The 21454-nt window shown below is 30.0% G+C and overlaps 1 protein-coding gene across 1 annotated transcript in view; it reads left to right on the forward strand.

The window, feature by feature from the left end:
• The first annotated feature begins 1064 nt into the window (after window positions 1–1064).
• The window catches only part of LOC142324071 (uncharacterized), a 761232-nt gene continuing 740842 nt past the window's right edge, over window positions 1065–21454 (forward strand). The window contains exons 1-2 of the mRNA XM_075364700.1: window positions 1065–1612; window positions 20432–20541. Of these exons, the coding sequence (XP_075220815.1) occupies window positions 1428–1612; window positions 20432–20541 (295 nt within the window). The 5' untranslated portion in view covers window positions 1065–1427. The remainder of the gene's footprint in view (window positions 1613–20431; window positions 20542–21454) is intronic.

Here is a 21454-nt window from a genome sequence, read left to right on the forward strand (position 1 = left end):
CAGTAATGTTTGTATGTATATCCAAATGTTTCTAAATTATTTGTAGTTCTTTATTTCAACTCATCAGTACTACGCTGATGAAATGGAAATAGAGAACGGCAAAAATCATGAGATTTTTGAAAGCCACTGATGTATTTTACAAAATAAAAAGTTATTACTCAAGATAAAATCTTTCTTCATCGTAGTTTTGTGAAATGAGTTAAAAATCAAAATCTTTGTTACTTTTATAAAATAAGAAAACCATTATAAATACAGTAAAACTGTAAAAATAGTAGTTTAACATATAAATTGCAGTAATGTTTGTATGTATATCCAAATGTTTCTAAATTATTTGTAGTTCTTTATTTCAACTCATCAGTACTATGCTGATGAAATGGAAATAGAGAACTACACATAAATCGTGAGATTTTTGAAAGCCACCGATGTATTTTACAAAATAATAAGTTAATTACTTCAGATAAAATCTTTATCGTAGTTACGTGTTTAATGTATATCCATCTGATTAGAACTTTTCTACTCTATTCATTTGAAAAATAAAATCTTTTGTTACTTTTATAAAATAAGAAAACCATTATAAATACAGTAAAACTTATTCAATAATGGTATTTCTTGAAAAATAATGTTTTACTGAAACAGCAGATTTGTAAAGATTGGTATTTATAAATGGTAAACACCTGTAACAATAAAAATCAATCCAGAAAAAGATTAACAGAACAAGAATTAAAGTTCTTAATATTTCTTCTTTTTTTTATTATGTATTCTTATTATTTATTTGTATAAAAATATTATTATATTTATTTGTATAGGCAAATAATATTATTTAATATATTAATATAATATTAATATATTATTTAAAATTGCCCTATTTTGTAAAAAAGGAAGGATTATTAAATTTTCTTTAGTAATTTCGATTTTTCAATTTTATTTTTAATTGGAGGGAAACTCGTAATTCAATTCCCTTTCTTTCAGCTGGAGTGATCTAGGCAGGAATGTGGTGCTACCTTGTGAAGGAATAATGCGACACAACATTTGTAATATTGCACAGCTGACTAATGACTGTTGAGTACTAGATTGCTTGTAAGGTGTTGCTCTTCGTTTCTGTTTTTTGTTTACTATCTAATTGTCGGAATATTTCGTTTTATAAATTACACTCGAGGGATTTATACAAGGCTCTACTATTTAAAAAAAAAAAATTGTGTTATTAATTTTCATTTTATTTATAAATAATCTCTTCAGAGGGCAGTAAGGTGCTATGAATGAACTCGGGCGTGTATTCAGTATATAGTGAATGAATTATTCTCAGTTAAAGCGGACCGAATGCTTCAATTTGGAATGGTTTAAATTTGAATTAGTGTGTGTCTGTTGTGTGATTTAAATCATAATTGTGATTTTTACGGTATAATTTTAGTCGCAGGTTCTGATTTTTAATGTTTGAAATGGGTGAAAAAAGTAATAATGATTACTTGACGACGTATAGAAAATTCTTTGAAGATTTTGAATCTTCCGTTAATCCTAAAGATCAGTTACCAGTGAAAGTGGCGGGTTACCATGTAGCTGAATTTGAAATCTCAGGTGAAGTTGCAGATTGGGCATTACAATACCTCAATGAAAGGTTTGTTTTTTTATTAGACTTTTCAAGTTATTGTTTATATGATTTATGTGCTACTTTATCATAACCTGTACACTTTAGAAAAACAGATATTTTTCCATTACAGATTTATTAGATCTATCCTCAAAAAATATAAATTTGTTTAATTAATAAATGGTTGAAAAGATTTATTTAATGTTTATTGACATTACAATGATATCATTTCTTTGTTTTTTGGACTGAAAGTTAGATATTAAAAAACAAAATTATGAAAGTTAAATTTGTTTATTAACAAGATGTAATGAAACTAAATATCTTTAAAATAGAAAAAAAAAATTTAATTTTACATGATGTATTGCTGTGTCGAGTTTGTGTTTGCTTTGTTTTGAGTATGATGTGCTTAATTTTATATAATTTTGTGTTGAAAACTTAACACATTCAGCTTTTATAAGCGAATGGAATGCAGTTTATATTGTTCTATGACACTAAAGTTCATTTCTTGTTTTAAGTAAACCATTATTATTTACTGATGTGTTTGTGTATTTAAAGTGTGAACTTTGGAACTGAATTTTTATGTAGGCTAATTTCTGTTGTTAAATTTTGTTATGTAAAGGTTGTTATTTGGAGATTAACAGCATAAATATATTTTTTTCTGTTAAACATTCCCATACAACTGCCTAGACTGAATTTGAATATGTTTCTAATGAAATCAATATAGTTATTCAGCCAAGTAGCCCAATTAATTGTAATTGTCCTGCAGAATTTACAGGTTAAAATGATATTTATTTATTTAATAGGCATTCCATTATAAGTTAAAATGTAATTTGTTTACTTCTTTGTAATAGTTATTTTCTGCGTGTTATTTTAGTATAAAATTGGTATATGGTTTTGGTTATGCAGTTGTTTTAAGTATTTATACAGAGCATTAGTAAAAATAAATTATACTTGATAGATCAATTTATTTATAAAAAATTCATCTATAAGGTAGTGCTTTGTGAAGAATTTTAATCTTTTTGTCGCTGAGAACTTCTTTGCGGTCAAAAAATGTTAGGCCTAATTAATTTTTATACTGGTATTGATGACAATATTTAGTCGTCATTATTTGCTGTTTATTTATTTTTTGATTTAGTTTGATGTTATACTTAATATTTATATAACATTTTATTAATTTTTAATTTGTATACAGTGTTTGTAAATGTTTTTCAAATAATTTTCAGCTCTGATCATTCTTTTATTTTGTGTTAAGTTCGGGTCTTTTAAATGAAAATAACCCTACTTTATTTGATGTTACTAATTTGTAACTACAAAAAATTTTAGTTCTAGAAATAGTTTTTAGATTTATGAAATGATTTTTTAAAGCCTCAAACAAATATAAGTCTAGCAGAAAATTAGGATTATGTTTTCATTCAACCAATTAATTTAAATACACAAAAAATCAGGTTTTTCTGAATATTCATAGGCTACTATGAAGTTTTTGAAATCTCTAATAAAAATCAGTTTAAATGATTAACTGATAGAAGTTTTTCTTGTCATTGAATCTTGTTGTGCAAATATATAATATATTATGTATTGTATTTTTTCAGATAAAATGTTATTCTGATACCAGTAATATTTTGTACGATAGATTTTTTCATTTACACGCTTTTTGGAAGTAACTTATGTTGTCATGTACTTTATTATATTTTATTGTTAATTAACCTACTCAACATTATTCAATCGGGGAATTTGTATTTGAAGTTAGTCCATATCTTTTAAAAAGTTAGAAATATTTCTGTGAAAACATATTTGATACTCCTGGTTAAACAACGTTTAAAAATTATCTAAATTAAGATTAAATATAAAACTAAATGTATTTATTTATACAAAGAAATTTTATAGAAGAGCTTCTTTTTAACAAATGAAGCGTGTATTAACTTAGGGAAATATAAATATGTTTTGCTTTAATCCAATAACCCAGTTCATGCCAATTTTTTTTAACCGACTTTAGATTTCCTAACTGGAATCGAATGGTTTTTTGTGTCAAACCTTACCCTTCATTAAATAGATCAATTTTTCAATTCTTTTTTCTATTCTGTGAAGAAGATTCCTCTGGTATCCGTGTAAGTTTTAAGTAATGTATATAGAAAATTTTTTTTAAACAAAAATTGTACACCTGTTGGGTCAATTGAATATATTTGAACATTTTTTTTTTCATTTATTGCGTAGGATTGGATTTTTGTAGCGTAATGATATATTTAATGCAAAAACAATTGTAAACAGGAAAATTTATATTTATTTTATTTATTATTAATATATTATTTATAATAAATATTAAATTTATAATAATATATAATCGGTTGAAAATCTTGGGATTTGACATAATAATACAACCTTTCCAGTCGTGGTCGCTTGTATCGCAATATATACTTTTACTTTTTTTTGTCTTCTAGCAATTCTTCTCCTTGCTAATAGATATTTTTATATAAATAATGTTTTTTAACAAAGTTTTTGTCTTTTGGTGTAATTTTAAATTTGGTTTTTGTAACTAATAGCGATTATTCTTGTATAGCCATTAAAAAATGCCAAACGACGTTTTTAACTTTGGTGATCTAATGGAATCGGTTTATTAAACGCGGTTTAGGTCATCGGAATGTTATCTTTGTTGCACACCTTCAATTTCCAGGATGCTATTTTCTAATGAGAGATTTTCAAGAGACAATTTCAACTCAAAACCCCCTTTCACCATCAAAAAAATGATAACATGTGTGTTCGTTCTTGTAATTATTTTTTATTGCTATTTATGTAAGAGTAATTAAATTACTTGGTAAGATGTGCGATAATTTTAACAATTTTGTATCTGAAGTTAAAAAATTTAAGATTATTAATGAAAATTGTTAAAGTGAGCTTTACGAGTTATAAAATAATTAAAACAGTAATCGTTAATATTAATCATCTGTGCCGCCGGTGACTACAGTTATTCAGTATCAACTAACGCGATAAACAATGATGCATCTGTCATTTTGCAAAGTTAATTACCGACAACAAAACTGTTTTTGTGTTAACACAGTTTTTCGCCTTACGAAAAATAACCTTATTACGCTTCTATGTTCATTTAATTATCGAACGACTTAAAAAACTCTTCCCGGCGATATATTTAAAATAGAATTAAAAAATTCTGTTTTACAAAAACAATATTCTGTCGATGAGTTTTTAAATAAAACCGGTTTTTAAAAAACCTGAATTTTTTGTATCCCGTTCAACGTGTTATATGTAACGTTCTTTTTAAAAAAAATCATAAATCAGTGGTATTTCATTAGCAAAAATAAGCAGTAAAATTACCGAATTTTTTCTGAAGCGAATCTACAAGTAATTAAAGCTAAGAGCTTATTAATAATTTTCATCCTAAGTGTGTTATGTGTGAAGTAAGCAATTCACCCCATTGACATAGTATCGGTAGTATATACGAGTATTCTATGTGATTTACTAAGGGTTTACCGGTGAATAAGCAGACAACAGTATTGTCTTTAGCGGGTCTTTTCCACCCTTAAGCGGGCTGCACATATGGGAACCTGGTTCGTTGAACTTTGTTCGTTAGAAGCAAATCCCTTTTTGTTCCTCCGTATTCGGATACTAGAAATTAGGGTTCGTAAACGAATTATGTATTCCATCGAGTCGGATTAATTTTAGTTCGGTTCATCGATAAATTTTGTCGGGTGCACCGCATTCGCCGTGTATGGAGAGGAAACGAACCGTTGTTCGTCATCGATATGTTTCTTCTCTTCGACGGTACGTTTCACTGTGTCAGACGACGAAATTTCTTGAATTCATAATTCCTCACGGATTTTATCGAAGCGTGTCGGCAGTAACCGTGTTTGTGGATAATTAATAGCGATTACTTCAAGGGCAGTGCGATTAGGCGTTAAACTTCCTTTCTTTTACGACTCGAAAAAATCCTAAATGCGAATTTAAAATTACTTGAAGGTTAGGATTAAAACACTGAAACAAAGTTTTCGTAGGAATCAGGAAAAGTGAAGCACTTCATTAGCGCCTGAGGAAAGCGTATAATGAGCGCATTATGGTACTGTAATATATATCGTTCGTATAGAACCATTTTTAAGAAAAAATCGATTTTTCTCGGACAGAGATTATCATTTTTGTGGATAAAATAGTACACAAACCCACCGTGTGTATAGTCCGCTTTACATCATGAGATGAAGTCATTTATCTAAGTCGCAGTTGACATTCTCATCTGTAGAAAACAGTATCATATTTTATTAACATTTGATGATTTGTAATTAACGAGAGTAATCGTATGACTTTTTACCGTGTAGTTACTCGGATTCAACGCCTGTTAGTTTGTATTGGTGACACGTATTACCATTAACTTGTCCGAAATGTTCATTTATTATTAGCTCTGATTTGGTTTATTTCATATTCTCTGTGTTTTATGATTCATTCATACTAACTTCAAAGCTTATATTTATTTTTTATACGTGGAATTATTTACTTATTTTGTATTTTATGAATTTTATTGTTAAATCACTAAAACAATCGGCTTTTGAAGCGTAATTAGAGTTCATGTCGTTGATACGGAAGAACTCTGTTCGATTACGGTTCGGGTATAATATTTTTTCCTTTTATTAATTTTATAAAGAAATTAAAACAGTCCTAATTAATTTTAAATACTCTACTCGCATTGGTCGTCGCCGTTTAATTAACAATAATTATATTCTTAGGTCTGAAAAAAGCTGGAAAATCGTAGAGCTCTTGGTACGTATGGTGTACATAGAGAATTGTTTAAATAAAGTGAACATCAGTTTAAATTACTATTTGTTAAAAAAACAATTATTCAGTATGTGTTTTTCTAAAACTCCGTCATCAAGTAGTGTAGTTAATAAAAGTGGTTAGGAAGCCAATTTTGTATATATATATATATATATATATATATTTGAATGGAATGCACAAGTATGTTTTACCCTCCTACTTATCGCAGCACCTGGAAATCTACCGTTCGCTGCTGGATCTTTCTAATCAAATGGCGGTGTAAATTTAATTTTTAGCGATGTTATCGCTAAAAATATATCGCTATTTTATGTTGTTTTTAAAAAGACGGGGTTTTGAATCGTGTTCGATCCTTTTTTTTAGATCGTAAATACGATAATATTTTAACTGTAGTTATTTTCTTGGAGCGTTGCAACATTTTTGCGTCCTTCTAACACGATTCTCCTTTTCTCCTTCAGCCTCTTCTTTGAAGGCCTTTCTGTATATAAGGAATGCGCCTGGTGTGGCCGTCCTAATTTTGTGGAAGGTGGAAGGTCGCATACTGTGGTTGGAGGGGTTATAGTTCGAGCTGTGTATCTCGTGATACGGTCTTCTTGATTTTTTGTTCTTTTTAACCTGACTGTTTTTAACCTGTTTGTCGGTTGTAATTATTTACACCTGAAAACTTCAAAAGTCCTGTGAACTGAGAGAGCGGAGGGTCTCTTCTTTCTTCCTGTCGAACGGCTGCTGAATATTTCCTCATTATTAATCTATTAAGTAAAATTTAATGTTAAACTGTAACACGTGAATGGCAGCGATCGCATAATGAAGTATTTCAACAAAGTTTTATCGCATTCTTTTAAACACTTGTACCTAGAAATATATATATATATATATATATATATATATATATATATATATATATATATATATACATTAAAAGATTCCAAAGTAATATTAAGGTGAAAAGTAATTATCCAAGTTAAATAAATGTATAATAATTAGAACGTTTAAAATTAAAAAAAAATGATAATGCTAAATTTAAACATCGTTTAATAAATCAATATTTTAATAAATCAAGGCTATAAGCAAATGAATGTCTCGCATGAGAAGAAATAATTGAACAAGTAAAACTTTGTAGATATTTAGATATGACACTAACAGACGATCGCAAAAGTGAAAATGAAATAAGAACAAAAGTAAAAGTAAGTAAGGGAGCTTTTAAGAAAGAAATATTTTACATTACAGTAAGATAAAGTTGAGTGTTGAAGTATCTTAGGAAGTCTTTATATGTTCAGAGTGTACAGTAGCCGCCACGTAACGGTGAGCTTGGATGATCAGCCCGCACGTCACGGCTGCACTATTGTTTTCTGGAGATTGGCACACCGTGTTTAGTCATCTGTCAGTAGCATAAACATGATGAATGATACGTTGGGTAGTAATTGTCGCCACTAAGCTCTCGCCGTTACTGGGCGGCGACTTGTACTTCTGTTCGGATATGAAGTATGGACCATAAGAAAAGAGAAAAAGAAAGTCTGGTATTTCAAATGTAAGTATGTAGGAGATTGAAGAAAGTTCAATGTACAGGCGAAAAATGGAAGGTGAAAGGTGAGATATATTAGGTGAAGGTGAAGGTGTAACGAGGATAATGGACGTGAATAGAAGATTAATAATAACGATTTAGAATAGAAAAGCTAACCTTCTAGAATATTTCATGAAAGAAGAAAATCGGTCAACCGGGTCCATTGATGAAAACAGTACTTAAAGGATTAGTAGAAGACGCAAAAAAGAGTAAAAACTTTAGACAATCTAAAAGGAAATAGGAGCTATTAGAATCTTAAAAGTTTAGTTAGATTTAATTTTAGATCCAAACTTGGGTGGTATTGCAAAGATACTAGTTGGTTAATAGAACATTTTATCGTACCACGATTTTCGTAGGTAGGAGATTAGGGTAATTTTTCGTATGGAATGGTGTATCTATATGCAGTATATACGTATGTGAAATTTTCCGTTTTGTAAATAATTGTTAAATACCTTTTATTTTCATTTCATCTTTGTGTTACGCTAAAGTTGAAGTTGAAATGAAAGGTTTTTTCTTAGGTATAACTTTGTATATTTTTACTTGTTATCTCATTATATCTCGTTTTTGTTGTTTTTTTGGGAATACGGACGAACGACATAACCTGTTTTAATCAAACCTGAAAATTTACATATATTACCTAGACTTTGCAATTTATAGGGTTGAAATTGTTGTAATGACTTCTATTTCTACATGTAAGATATCTATAAGTGAACAGCCACGTCTTGGCGAAAAATACATCTTTGGAATTTACTGGCTCAATATGCAGTTCATCTAAAAAAAGTCCGGCAATGAACCACTTAACTTGCCCTGCTACGCGGCGGTCAAGTTATGGAATTCATTTTTCCAGTTTAAGCATTTTAGGTACGTTTTTTTAACTTTCTGATAAAATAATATATTTTTATTGAAAAACAATAACCAGAATTATGAATTCCTTTTTTTTCACATTTTTATGTAAAAATATTTTATAAATTTGGAACTTTCCACATTATGGGAGGGTTATTAAGTTATTTTAGTGACTTTATTGTTTACAAAATGCCTATTTAGCATTAAAAATTTGAAATTGTGATTTTTTTTTCTTTTTTCCATTTTGGAGGCTGCCATTCTCAAGGGAAGCGTTCGGTTAAAATTAATTTTTAAGGAAGTGGTGATAAAAAATTTAACAAAAAACTTTTTAAAATTGTTTAAAAAATACAGATACAGGCCATAATTCAAAATAAAGTTGTACTTTTGTAGGCGGAGGTAAAAGTTTTGGCTATTTTTTTTTTTAAGAAATGCTAAAGAGTAAGGACTTTAAAATTAATTCAAATTTCTTTTTTTAAGTTAAAAAATATATTTTGTTTCCTCAGAACATTGGAGTGTGATGAGTAAAAGATTTTGTAATTGTTTAAGGCATATTGATGAAGAAAATACAGATGCAAAAACTCCCATTAACTCTGTTTCTGTAGCAGCATATTGCCAAAAAAAAAAAAATATGTAAGTCATAAATTGTTTGCTAAAGTGCTCCAGTAAAGTTTTGAAATTTTATTTCGGGCAAAACATCCCCGTCCGGTTTTCCAATTTTTGCAAAGATTTAATATGTTCTTTCCCCCGAAGGTAGTACCTATCTTCTGAGAAGAAAATCGGTCAACCGGGTCCAAAGTTATAAGACCAAATGCAGGCCAACGTACATACAAACGTCCGTCTGACAGAAATAGATTTTTTGAGCTTAGGAAGTTCGAGAAAAACAAACTTTTTCGCAGGTAATTTACAATTCATTTATATGTATTTTTTATGTAACAAAAAAAATGTTTTAAATATCTCCTGAAGTCAGAAAATTTAAAAAGACTAAACTAAAATTTTGTTAGATTTTTTTTTTACAGATTTATATATTTTCCCGTTACAAATATTTGTAACGGGATATATGCTGTAGCGATATATGCTGCTATATAGCAGCATATATCGCTATAGCCAGGAAATAAAAAAAGAGGAGGCCAGAAGAATTAAACCAGTCTCTCTTTTGGTAAAGATTTATTTAATTTGGATCCTCAGGATGTAAGTTAGTCAAAATTTCCAACCTCTGAAAAGTAAAGGTAATAAAATTATACTACAGTTTTGCAAAAACGTTTTATTGAAATTTAAAAGAGGGTTTCCTTATCCCATCTTGTGGAGACAGTTTTTTTTTGTGTGATTTACACATTGCGGATGAAATTAATTTAAAGACTTCAGGGGAATTATAATTAAAATCAATAAAATTTGAAACGCTTTTTCTAAAAAAATATATTTTAAAATTTTTTACTTAGGTTTCTAATCGGATAATATACCCGTTAAAAAAACCGGATAGTTCGGCTATATGTAAATAAAAACCCGGCAAACGATTATTACATACATTGTCCGCATTGTTCTTGATAGATTTTTATTTCAATTATATTTTATTTTCCATAGGATTTTAGAATATTAGTTGTTTAATTATGTAATAAAAGTACAATTGCGAAAGAGATCTAAATATTCTGTAAAATATTTGCGTTCGATTTGAGCCTTCTTCATCAAGTGACGGTGTTCTTTACCTTAAAACTTATGCATTTTAAAATTAGCAAATGAGAAAAAGTCAAAATTATTAGTAAAATATTTCGGTAACAGTTGAATTCCTTGACCAAATGACATTTTTATCGGTATAATTTATTTCCTTTTCAAAAAAAAAATTTTGGTAAAGCCATTTTTAATAACATGTACAATTTGGAAAAGAGGTTAAAATATCAAAGCTATAAATATTATTTAGTTTTTAAGTCGGGTTCCATGTCGTCTACATTAATACCAGATAGGAATGAATATTTAATCTTGAAAATTAAAATTATAAAATTGATATATTAAGTACGGGATCCATTCAGCCCCTTTGTTCTTGAGAGCGTAAGAGTTTATGTGAGTAATTATTTATTTCAATAAATCCCGAGACTTTCATACCTATTCTACTCATGTATAGTAGAAAAGTTCATATGAACATTTCTACATATATGAAGCATTCTAACATGCTTCGTCTGCGAGTTACGGTTAGTGAAAGATTTCGCTCGGATTTCAGCTAACTGGTTGAAATGAAGTCTTACTGAGATTTTTATGACGTTAATGAAAAATCGGATAAAATAGGTCCCAGAACCGTATTTGCGGTAGTTTTTGAGAAATCTGGGGTGAAGTTGGGATAAAAACCCTGTTTTTTATGTTTGACATACAATAACCTTGTTAAATGGGTAATAAATACATAAAAATTTTAAATAGAATTTATAGAGAACTATTCTGAACAAAATGGCGTAAGATAGATTAAATAAAACAAAGAAAAGTTAGAAAAATTCGAATTTTATTTAGAAACAGTGCACTAGACCAAGTGCGTTATACGTACCAGTTTATAATAAATGTTCAAAAATAATCCCGCCATTTCCAACACATTTCTTAGCACGTTTCTGTACTGCTTTTTTGTTCTTTAGGGCTGTCCTTAAGTTGCTCAGCCGCATCCATCATGCGGACAATTAATTCCTCACGCGAATGTATCCTTGTTTTTTATGCAATATTTGTATATTGTATACAAAATAATTTAATGGAGTAATTATTTACTTCAATAAATGCCGGGACTTTCATACCTATTCTAGTCATGTATAATAGAAGATGTTCCTCTAGCGCTGGGACGCTAGAGGAACATCTTCAAGCAGCTGCGGCAATTCTTGAAAAAAAGTCAAGTAGACCGCAGCATTTAGGCGGCCGTGTAATATGAACGGTCCAAACGGTTGTTTGTGAGAAGGCCGTACCATACACTGACGCTAAATCGGTGTTGAAAATTGCCTTCCACTGCTTCATGAGGATTTACTTCTGCCATGTATACGCTCATTGCGTAAGTTGTTGACGCCATCTCGAGTGAAATTTGTCTCGTCGGTAAACGAAACGTACTTGTAGAGTTGTCGATTTGTATTCCACTAGTTGCAGAACTCCAAGCGAAGCGGACCGTCTCCTGGATGTAGCTGTTGAACTGGCTGTTTATGATACGGATAGAACTTGTTTTGTTTAAGAGCCTCCAAACAATCGAATGCTAAACTCCGATCCGCTTAGGAAGACGTGTACTGACGCCTGGACTGCGCTGAACTGTATCAATAATAATCTCATCAGTAACAGCGTCATGGTGGACAGACCGTTCGTAGCTGGTACGAATACTAGGTAGTGAACTGTTTCCCGAAGATTGCGGAAAGTCGCACTAATTGTTTTGGGATGTGGAATCCTGCGACTTTACCATTACACTCACCCAAATCGAATACCACATCAGCATACTCCTCCTCTGTTGTGAATAAATACGGCATTATTACAATGGCACACCGATCTAGGTCAAACTAATATTCACAGTAAACCTTCGCTAACGACAGCAGAGTTCACTGTACCAAATATGCTTAATGTACTTTGCGCATTGTTGATCAGCTGTTGTTTTATTGCAAACTTTGAAATAATAATTCTTCAGATAATTTATTGTACTTCTGCCGTTAATAAAGAAATGATTATCTAAGTAATTTTTATTGATTTATTTTAATTTTACAATTGTTCTGTAATTTCCAGTCTTTTTAAAATTTTTAACAGTAAATTTTGTTTTTACAAATTTTTCATATTACCAAAAAAAAATTAGTTTTTATTTACAATAAGTACTTCTTTGACAAATGTAGTTATGCTCTGTTTCTAAATAAAATTCAAATTTTTCTAAATTTCTTAGTTTAATTCACTTCATTTTACACCATTTTGTTCAGAATGAAGTTAACTACAAGTTTTTTTTTAAATTTACAAGTTTTATTTTTATAAGCTTTGTTTAAATTTGTTTATTATCCATTTAACAAAGTTATTGTAAGTCAACAAAAAAAAACAGGGTTTTTACCCCAGATTTCTAAAAAAACTATCGCAGATACGGTTCTGGGATCTATTTTATTCGATTTTCAAAAACCATAAGAAATCACCAATTCTGCCCTTTAACATCCTAAAAATTTTGGTACGACCTCATTTCACCCATTTAGCTGAAATCCGAGTGAAATCTGTCACTAGCCGTAACTCGCAAACGAAGCATTTTAGGATATATGTTTATATGGATTTTTTTCCATTATTTTTACGAGTTGATCAGGTAATGAAACTTCCGGGAGAACTTAGCGATACGAACTGTATTTTAGTACCGTGATGACTACTTGTCCGGTGTGGTCGAAATATCAGCCTAAATCTAAGACTAAATATTGTGCCATATTACATTTTTTTTCTTCTGTTAACAGGTTTTCGAGATGCGAGGCAAAAACTGCCGGATATACTCATTTCATGTAAAATGCGTACTCGGGGTTCCGTCCCCTTTGATAAACGATATTTGTTTGTCTTTACGTTATCCGGACTTATTATACCAAACGTTTTTTTTTTGAGAAATATTACCAGAGGTATTTTTTAAACGTTTGTTTTAAAAAAATTAATTTAAAATTTTAAAAAACAATGACTTTTTCAAATATATGTATTTTAATTACAATTATAAATATGTGGTTTTTGAACAACTCCTTTGTATGACAAACGCCTTTGTGATTAATTCAAGAAATATCACTGAAAAGTTTCGTTCTGAGGTGAATGCATATTCACAATAAAACTGACTTCGTGAGTAAGCATATCCAAGTATATACTCTCGCCCGCACTCTATATCATTGCTCTAATTATTTTTTATAATTTATACACGCGTTAGACAGTCGTACTTTTCTGTGAACCGAGTAGATTTATATAAAACTGAAACGTATTGTCATCGTATCACAAATCCTTTTGAGAAGGTTGTGCGGATAAATATGATAAATGTGGTTTAGTCGATAAGAAAATATATGTCATTGCGGTGAAGTTTTTTAGCGAAGTTAGACTAAATTTAATGAGCTGTAAAATGTAATGTTATGTCAGCGTACTACTGGTTATATACCTATAGAAATTTACTTCTTATTATATTTTATATTTAATTTTACGAATTCTTTTCTTATTTGTCTTATTTATGAAGGTGCCTCCTGTGAATTTATACGGTTTCAAAGAGCAGCTTTTAACAATGCGATGGATAAGTCTAGTTTTATTATTAAAAAAATAATCCCGTTGTCTATAAGCTATAATTATGAATGGAAGTATATTACTGAAAAACGAGTTATTAGAAGCGGGTCGAAGTTTTTGCTTAAAAGGACAATCTTCAATCACGTAGGTATAAAATTATGATTTTTAGAATCGCTTACCCCTATTTCACGCTTTCCGTCAGATTTTAAAACCGGCCCTTGCTCTGCTCCTTTTCTTTCATGATATTTAATTCAAAGCCGGCAGCATTCTTTTTTTATTTTTAATATTAGTATGTTACTCTTAGCATCACAATCTCGAAAAATACGTATGTTTCTAGTTTCTGAAAATTTGGGTTCACACGCATCAGGGAAGATTTTTTTAATTATTAAATGTTCTCTAAAATTGATTTTTAAATATTAAATATGAAATAAAAAAAAAAACAATCGGTTTTTTTTTCTTAATTTGGGAGCTCTCCATCATTGAGGATATTAAGTTATTTTAGCGACTTTAATTTTTTAACATTAAATGAATTAAAAATATGAATTCGAAAACACTTTTTTTCATTTTTTGGGTTTCCGTACTCAAGGGGGGAAGCATTCAGGTAAAATTAATTTTTAAGAAAATAATCTCTAAATCTAAAAAAAAACTTTTTTAAAATTAAAAAAAAATACAACGATACAATCTTAATTAGAAATAAACAAAGCTGTAATCTTCTACGAAGGGGTGAAAACTTTTGGCTAATTTTTTTTCATGAAATACTATCAAAAAATTAAGATTTTACATTTTAAATGCGATGAGTAATCTTCGAGATGGGTTTAAATTTAAAACTAATTTTTTTTTTTTAATTATAAAAAATACTTTTTGTTACCACAGAACATTGGAGTGGGATAGGCGAATGATTTTTATAGTGGTTTGAAGGCCTATCGATGTAGAAAATACAGATGCAAAAACTACCATTAACTGCCTTTCTGTAGAAACATGTAGCTCAAAAAAATAAAAAAGTTATTTTCTGGAGAGAGTAGAAAGAGTGAATATTAAATAAAACTTTTTTTTTAAATTTGTAATCTCGATAAAAAATACAACTTTTGTAAGAAGAGCCCCAGTGAAGTTGTGAAATTTTATTTCGGGCAAAACACCCATCCCTTTTTCAAATTTTTACAAACGTTTAAAAACGTACTTGTGTACCCAGTTTGAAGAAAATAGGTCAACGGGGTCCAGAGTTATAAAGTATGTTGCAGGCCGACATACGTACATTCGCGCAAACGTCCTTCTGAGAAAAACAAATTTTTTGGATTCGGGTGCATCGGAATAAAATAATAAATTATGCAACGAGCCTATAGTGATAGGCATTAATGCACAGTGCGAACCTTTACGAGTGTCATAAACTTCGCAATAGTGCATTAATGGCCATTATAGAGAGTTGCGTACCGTATTTTTTCTACAGCTGAGAAAATATTGGGATTGTTTATTTGTATCAACGATAGAATACATTGTTTACGGAACATTTTATTTTTTTTATTTTTCAAAAAAAACATTAAAACAATACATTTATGTGGCACTAGGTTGTTAGTCATACTTTCTGATTTTTGTTTAATATCGATCGGTTTAAAGACAGATCTTCCTCAAAATCTGACATAATTAACAAAAGGATAATTTTATAATATACAAACTTAATTACCTATCGGTACTTTGAAATTAAAAATGAACTTCTGCTCGGCAACTATTAAATCGGATTAAAAACAGCTGATACATTAAATAATACCCGCTTCTGATTATCAGTCATATGTTGATAGCGTTTACGTTTATTAAAGAAGTTGGGTTACTTTCTTCGAGAAAACCAACGTTGTTTCAGTAACTAAATGCTTTGTCTCAATTTTCATCCGATTGTTATGTATACTTTGACGAGATCTTACCTACTCAAATAAAGCGACAAGCGATAATAAAAAAACTAAAATAGGAAACCCGAAAACAATCTGCCTGCGTTTTAAATTTTTCTAAAAACTCAAGAAACAGATTTCACATAAGGAAAGCGCTTGTGAATTTAAATAGTTGATCTCGACTCTGAAGATGTAGATTACCACCATTACCGCCACCAGAAAAAAAAACTATTTTAAGTTATAGTCGATGAAAATATTTTGTTAGTTTTATTTATAAATGTTAATGATTTAAAAATAAATTGTGAAAGATATACGCCGAAACAGTAATGCTAAGTGGTACTTTGAGGTAATGTAAGGAAAATATACATCTCGTGTTCGGAAGGTGAACACGATTTTTTTAATAAAATTAATTTTTTTTCTAATTTAGTAAATCGTATCTTTGATTGGTTGCTTTTCAGTTTATTAATCGCTCGTGAGTGGCGGGTGTATTCACAAAAAAAAAGTTAGCTAATTATCGAAGAAAATATGCAAAAGTGAGAAATTATTCGTACTTTCCAGACAATTTTTTCAATATTAAGTTTTAGTTGTTTTTGAAAAAAAATTAATCGCGCCCACTTATCCTATTTGCTAAACGAGTTGAAAAAATTCGTTGTTTAAAAAAAATAGTCCATTTTATTATAAATTTAAATAAAATACATTTTACTAATATTAACATCCTGACCTCCATAGGGGAATCCACCCGCCTTGTGACGATCCCGGTCACCACACCATCTCCTCCGTTCCTAACCCTGATGGGCTTTACCGGGGGTCGTCTCTTAGATCCTCTAAAACTGATAACACATCATAGTCATCAGATGTCTCGGAGGATGCATGACTTCCTCATCCATCCTCCGCAGGGCTAAGAATCTCAGGAAGCCAGTAACTATGTTCCATTCGTGCATGTGGCTGGCATGTAAGATATGGCACGCATCATCGCTGGCCCTACACTCCGGACACAAACCTGAATTAATCAAACCAAATCTGGCCAACCTATCTCGAAAAGCTCCATGTCCAGAAAGAAACTATGTAATATGCCGATCGGAGGAAATCCATCTAACAGTCTGCATACTTGTCGCATCAGGAAAAATATCGTGCGTGTAGCGGCAATCGAACGATTCAGTTCACCTAACCTGCCGTAATTGGAAACCCTGGTCGTCTATTTCTTTTAAGCGCCCAGAGGTAAGTTGGTCTACCTTCTTTTTTTTGAAATTAACGTAATTTGCGCTCAATCGCAAGGATATAACAGAAATTTCTAACGTTTTGAATTTTATTCGTGTTTGTGACGGAAGAGTTACGTTATGGAATAGACGAGAAAAATACAAATATTCAAGCAGTAGTAACAGAAAACTTAAGATTAAAACGTTTTTATTGGCACGCGCTGAAGGCCGCTCCCTTCGAAGTATTGATACAATTAAGGCATTTTTACAAACCAATAAATTATTCGTTATCAATCGATCAATAATCGTTAATTAGTTATTACATGTTAAACTTGTAGAATTTTATCGAATTTAATATGAAATATTTAAATTATATTTAACTTTTAACACGTTTTGTTATAAGTTAATAAAGTATTTCTGTTGCTCTCACTGTAGTGAATATACTTTTATACAGAGGAATAATAAAAAAGCGTTTCTGTAAGGATAACAAGTATTTACTTTACAACTCATCTTCAAGGAAACAATATTGTTGTTCTTTTTTTGTGTATAAACTTAATTGGTTAGGAATTCGTTGCAACTTTTCCGCATAACGATTTTTTTTGTTGTAATAATGAATTAATTCATTGACTCACCGCAGTACTTTTTAAAGATTTGCGTAGAAAATGGAAATTTTGTAGAGTATGAAAAATGCCATGCCGGGATTCGAACCTAGGATCCCCGGATGATAGACCGAGGCGCAACCACTCCGCCGCGGAGTCGGTCGTTTGAAATACTGTTTGAATACAAGGTTTTTTTTTTTAATTGAACGAAATATTTGATTGATCGCCATTTTGGGTTTTCATAAAGAAATACGAAATCTATTTATATCGAAGAAAAATGTTGGATTTACGTTGAATTTTAGTTGGTAATTTAATGATTTTTTTTAAAATACAAATTTCTCTTTTAAAAAAGGTAGACAAACGTAAACTAATTGCTCTTGATTGTAAGAAGCTTTATTGCTTATTTCAATGCCTCTTAGTTAATGCCATTTATTCATCTTATATGTTAATGTTTTGACTGTTCATTGTCGAGACAGAATTTTTTTTTTTTTAATTTTATGTAGGCGTCTGGTAACAAAGTGAAACGAATTAGCTCATTATTTCGATGTACGTTTGTTTTATGTTTTTCAGCGCGTCACTTTAGACCAGCAGAACTAGTTTTAATGAAACTAGAATGGTAAATCTACCTCAAATGATTTTTTTAAATTTTTTGGATTAATATCCCCTTGAAAAGAATCCTTCAAAACTTATACCGGATAATTCAAATAGTTTTGAATAAAATTATCTTTTAAAATTTTTTTCTAAGGTTCTCGAATATAAATTTGAATTAATTTCTGATTTCATCAAAATAATTTTCGTACTTCCTTAACGTAATTTAAATAATATTTTGGTAAATTAAATTATAATAGAATATTCCATCGTTCTAAATAGTAGAAAGAAACTTGTGTTACTTATAAATCAACATGAATTAAAGTGTTTTAATTCATAGCTTGTTACGTAATCGTTGTTAGCTTAAATTAAATTCATTGTTTTCTTTTTAATGACGACATTTTGTTAAATTTATTTAATTATTCGTTTACACGTGTATAATTGGATTTCTCTGTTTTGTTCTGTTGCATTATTTTTAAGTAAAACTTTCGTGAGAAATTGTTTAGTTTTTTAATGACAATTCCTGTTTGTATTGCTGTCGTACGATAAGTTTAAAATTAGAAAGATTTAAATGTCTAGCTTAAAACTATGTATTATATGTTAATTTATTTCTTTATTTTCTGCTAAATTGCTTGAAGGAACATATCGGTATACTTTGGGTGCGATAATGTAACGGTTGTAGGCGACTTGGAACCGAAACATCGATATTCCAAGATCATCGAGATACGAATGATTTTGATTCCTTAATGAATAATAATTTTTAATAAATTACAAAATTATATTCGGGTTACAACCTTCATTTATCGGATTTATTTTGTAACAGGAATATCCGTACTGTTGAAGAAAGTAACTCTGAATTACATTTCAGATGCTTTAAATGTACCGTAGCCGTAAAACGGTACTGAAGTTTTATTAAGCGGTTAAAAAAAGTAATTTAACTGATATATATATTTTAATTGTACTAAATTTCATTTCATCAAAATATGATTATTGACATTATATAGCAAAATGTGAAAAAATTTAACATCTACTGCGTTAGAAATTGCAACACAGAAATTCGTAAAATTACTTTATTATTGATTCCTAAATATTTATTTCCGCCCCCGTCTGGAATTTAAATTACAAATACATATTGGCGTTTTTTGATGTACCAACAAGAAATATCATTATAATCCAAGTAATAGGGTTCTACGCTGTTAATTTTAACTTTTCTGGCTACAGCTATATTGCTGGAGCAGCAGCATAGGTATAAAGGGGAAGTGTCGGTTAAAATTTTAGGTACCGGATTTCTTGCAAACGCCGACGTTTCAAAAGTCCATCAGTCCAAAAAAACAAAAAAAAAAAAGAAGTTATATAAAAGTTGAAGATGTATGTTCTTACGCGAGTTGATCTGTATTTTGATTAATATGTCCGGACTGGCTGAGCATAAATTCTTCGAAAATGGCTCAAAAATATCTATATTTGGGCCATTGATGACATTTAGGTTTGGACAAAATTAAAAAAGGGGGCGGTTTTCGGCATTTTTAATTTTTGACATTTTGTGTAGCGGTCGTAGAAAATTGAGCTGTACTTTGATTAAAGTACGTAAGTTAAGTTATTTGAAATTTCAAAGTTTTAAGAAAATGGAATTTAGGGTTTGGGGTTATTCATCGTGATTTCTAAACAGTTTTTGCCTCGAAAACCTGTTGACAAAAACAATTGATTTTTCATAAATATTTAGCTCCGTGTATAACAGCTTTAGCCAGATTTTCGACCGCATAGAAGTGGGCGTCACGGTAACTTGTTTTAATTTCTTTTTATCCGAAAAAATTTCCCGAATGGTGTTGGGCAAACTTAAAGGGCTGATTCTGGATATAAAAATTTATGTGGATAAATTCCCTATATCGCTTCATCTTACCTCTGCCCGCCGCTTTGTGTTTTTCCAATAAAAATCTATATCTTGTGTGAATGGTTTTCAATAGGATACCTTCCTGAAATATCTTCTGTCTTGTAGAGAGAATGTTATATGAGAATTTATACTTGCGAAAATGCCATGTTCGTCTGAAATTCAAATAACTAATCTCTAAATGAAAGACGAAGAGACTATAATTTTGCCGTGGTTGTCGCGGAGTAATATTTAGATTTTTTTTTGTGCTTAATGATTCGAGTAAATTTAATTGAAAATTATTATCGTTAGGCTTTTTTTTAATTGTTATTCTTTTAATTTATTTTTGCAGGAGATGCCCGCCTAGTTTAGTGGCACCTATTATTCGCACATTACTTGATGAAATACATCTTAAATGTAAAGCACAACCCGGCGACTGTGGTTACAGACCTCAAATGGCTGGTAAGTTTTTTTTTAAATTTTATATTGATTTATTGATGTATAATTTTAATTATGTTTCTCATTTTAAATATTACTATTATTTTTACTTAAGTTTGTTAATAATAGGATTTTCTTATAGTTTTCACTAAGGAAAATGATTAATTAGATTTTTAATTTGGGTTTTGGGAAACAATAGCAGAACATTAAGCCGAAAAATTACGTGCATCCGATGAAGTTCATGACTTTTTATTTCAAGTTTGTTTTAAATTATTTGATGAAAATGTATAAAAATTGTTTGATTTTTTTAAATTCGCTTTTTTAACCGACTTATAAAAGAAGGGAAATATTCTCGATTGCGATGCGAAGGTCTTGTAGTAAGTTTTTTCCAGATAACTGAAGATTTTTTAAATGAAAAATTGCAAACACAATTTAAAGCTATTTTTTTCGTCGTTTTTATTAATTAATATTACGTTTTTATAGGGTAATAAACCGATGTCGTTTTTATATTCTAAGTATTTTCCCAGGAAAATTGAAGAAATTTGTGGAAAAAATTATGGTTAAAAATATAGTACTACATACTTCCAGATTCTGGACAGCGTTAACTTATAGGTCAGTAGCAGTCTCTTAACGCACTTTTGTCTGCGTACCTCTTCTTATTTATATGGACATGTAGGTTTCTCGTCTCGTCGTCGAACTGGTTTTATCGTACTGTTGGATTCTTTTGTAGGTTTACAGTAAAAAATATAACAAATATTACAGTAAAAAAAAAAATTAATAAAACTAAAACCTGTAAAACAAAATGACTAAAAGTTAATTAATACAGTTGTAGGAATTTCCCGTCACGCGGCTTAAGTTGCGTTCCGGAAAAGTTCTACACGTTTCTGATGCACGGCTTACACACACAGATTAATTAAAAATATTTATCATTTTATTT

Source organism: Lycorma delicatula, chromosome 4 (assembly GCF_047948215.1).
Source record: "Lycorma delicatula isolate Av1 chromosome 4, ASM4794821v1, whole genome shotgun sequence".
In the NCBI taxonomy this organism is placed as follows: domain Eukaryota; kingdom Metazoa; phylum Arthropoda; class Insecta; order Hemiptera; family Fulgoridae; genus Lycorma; species Lycorma delicatula.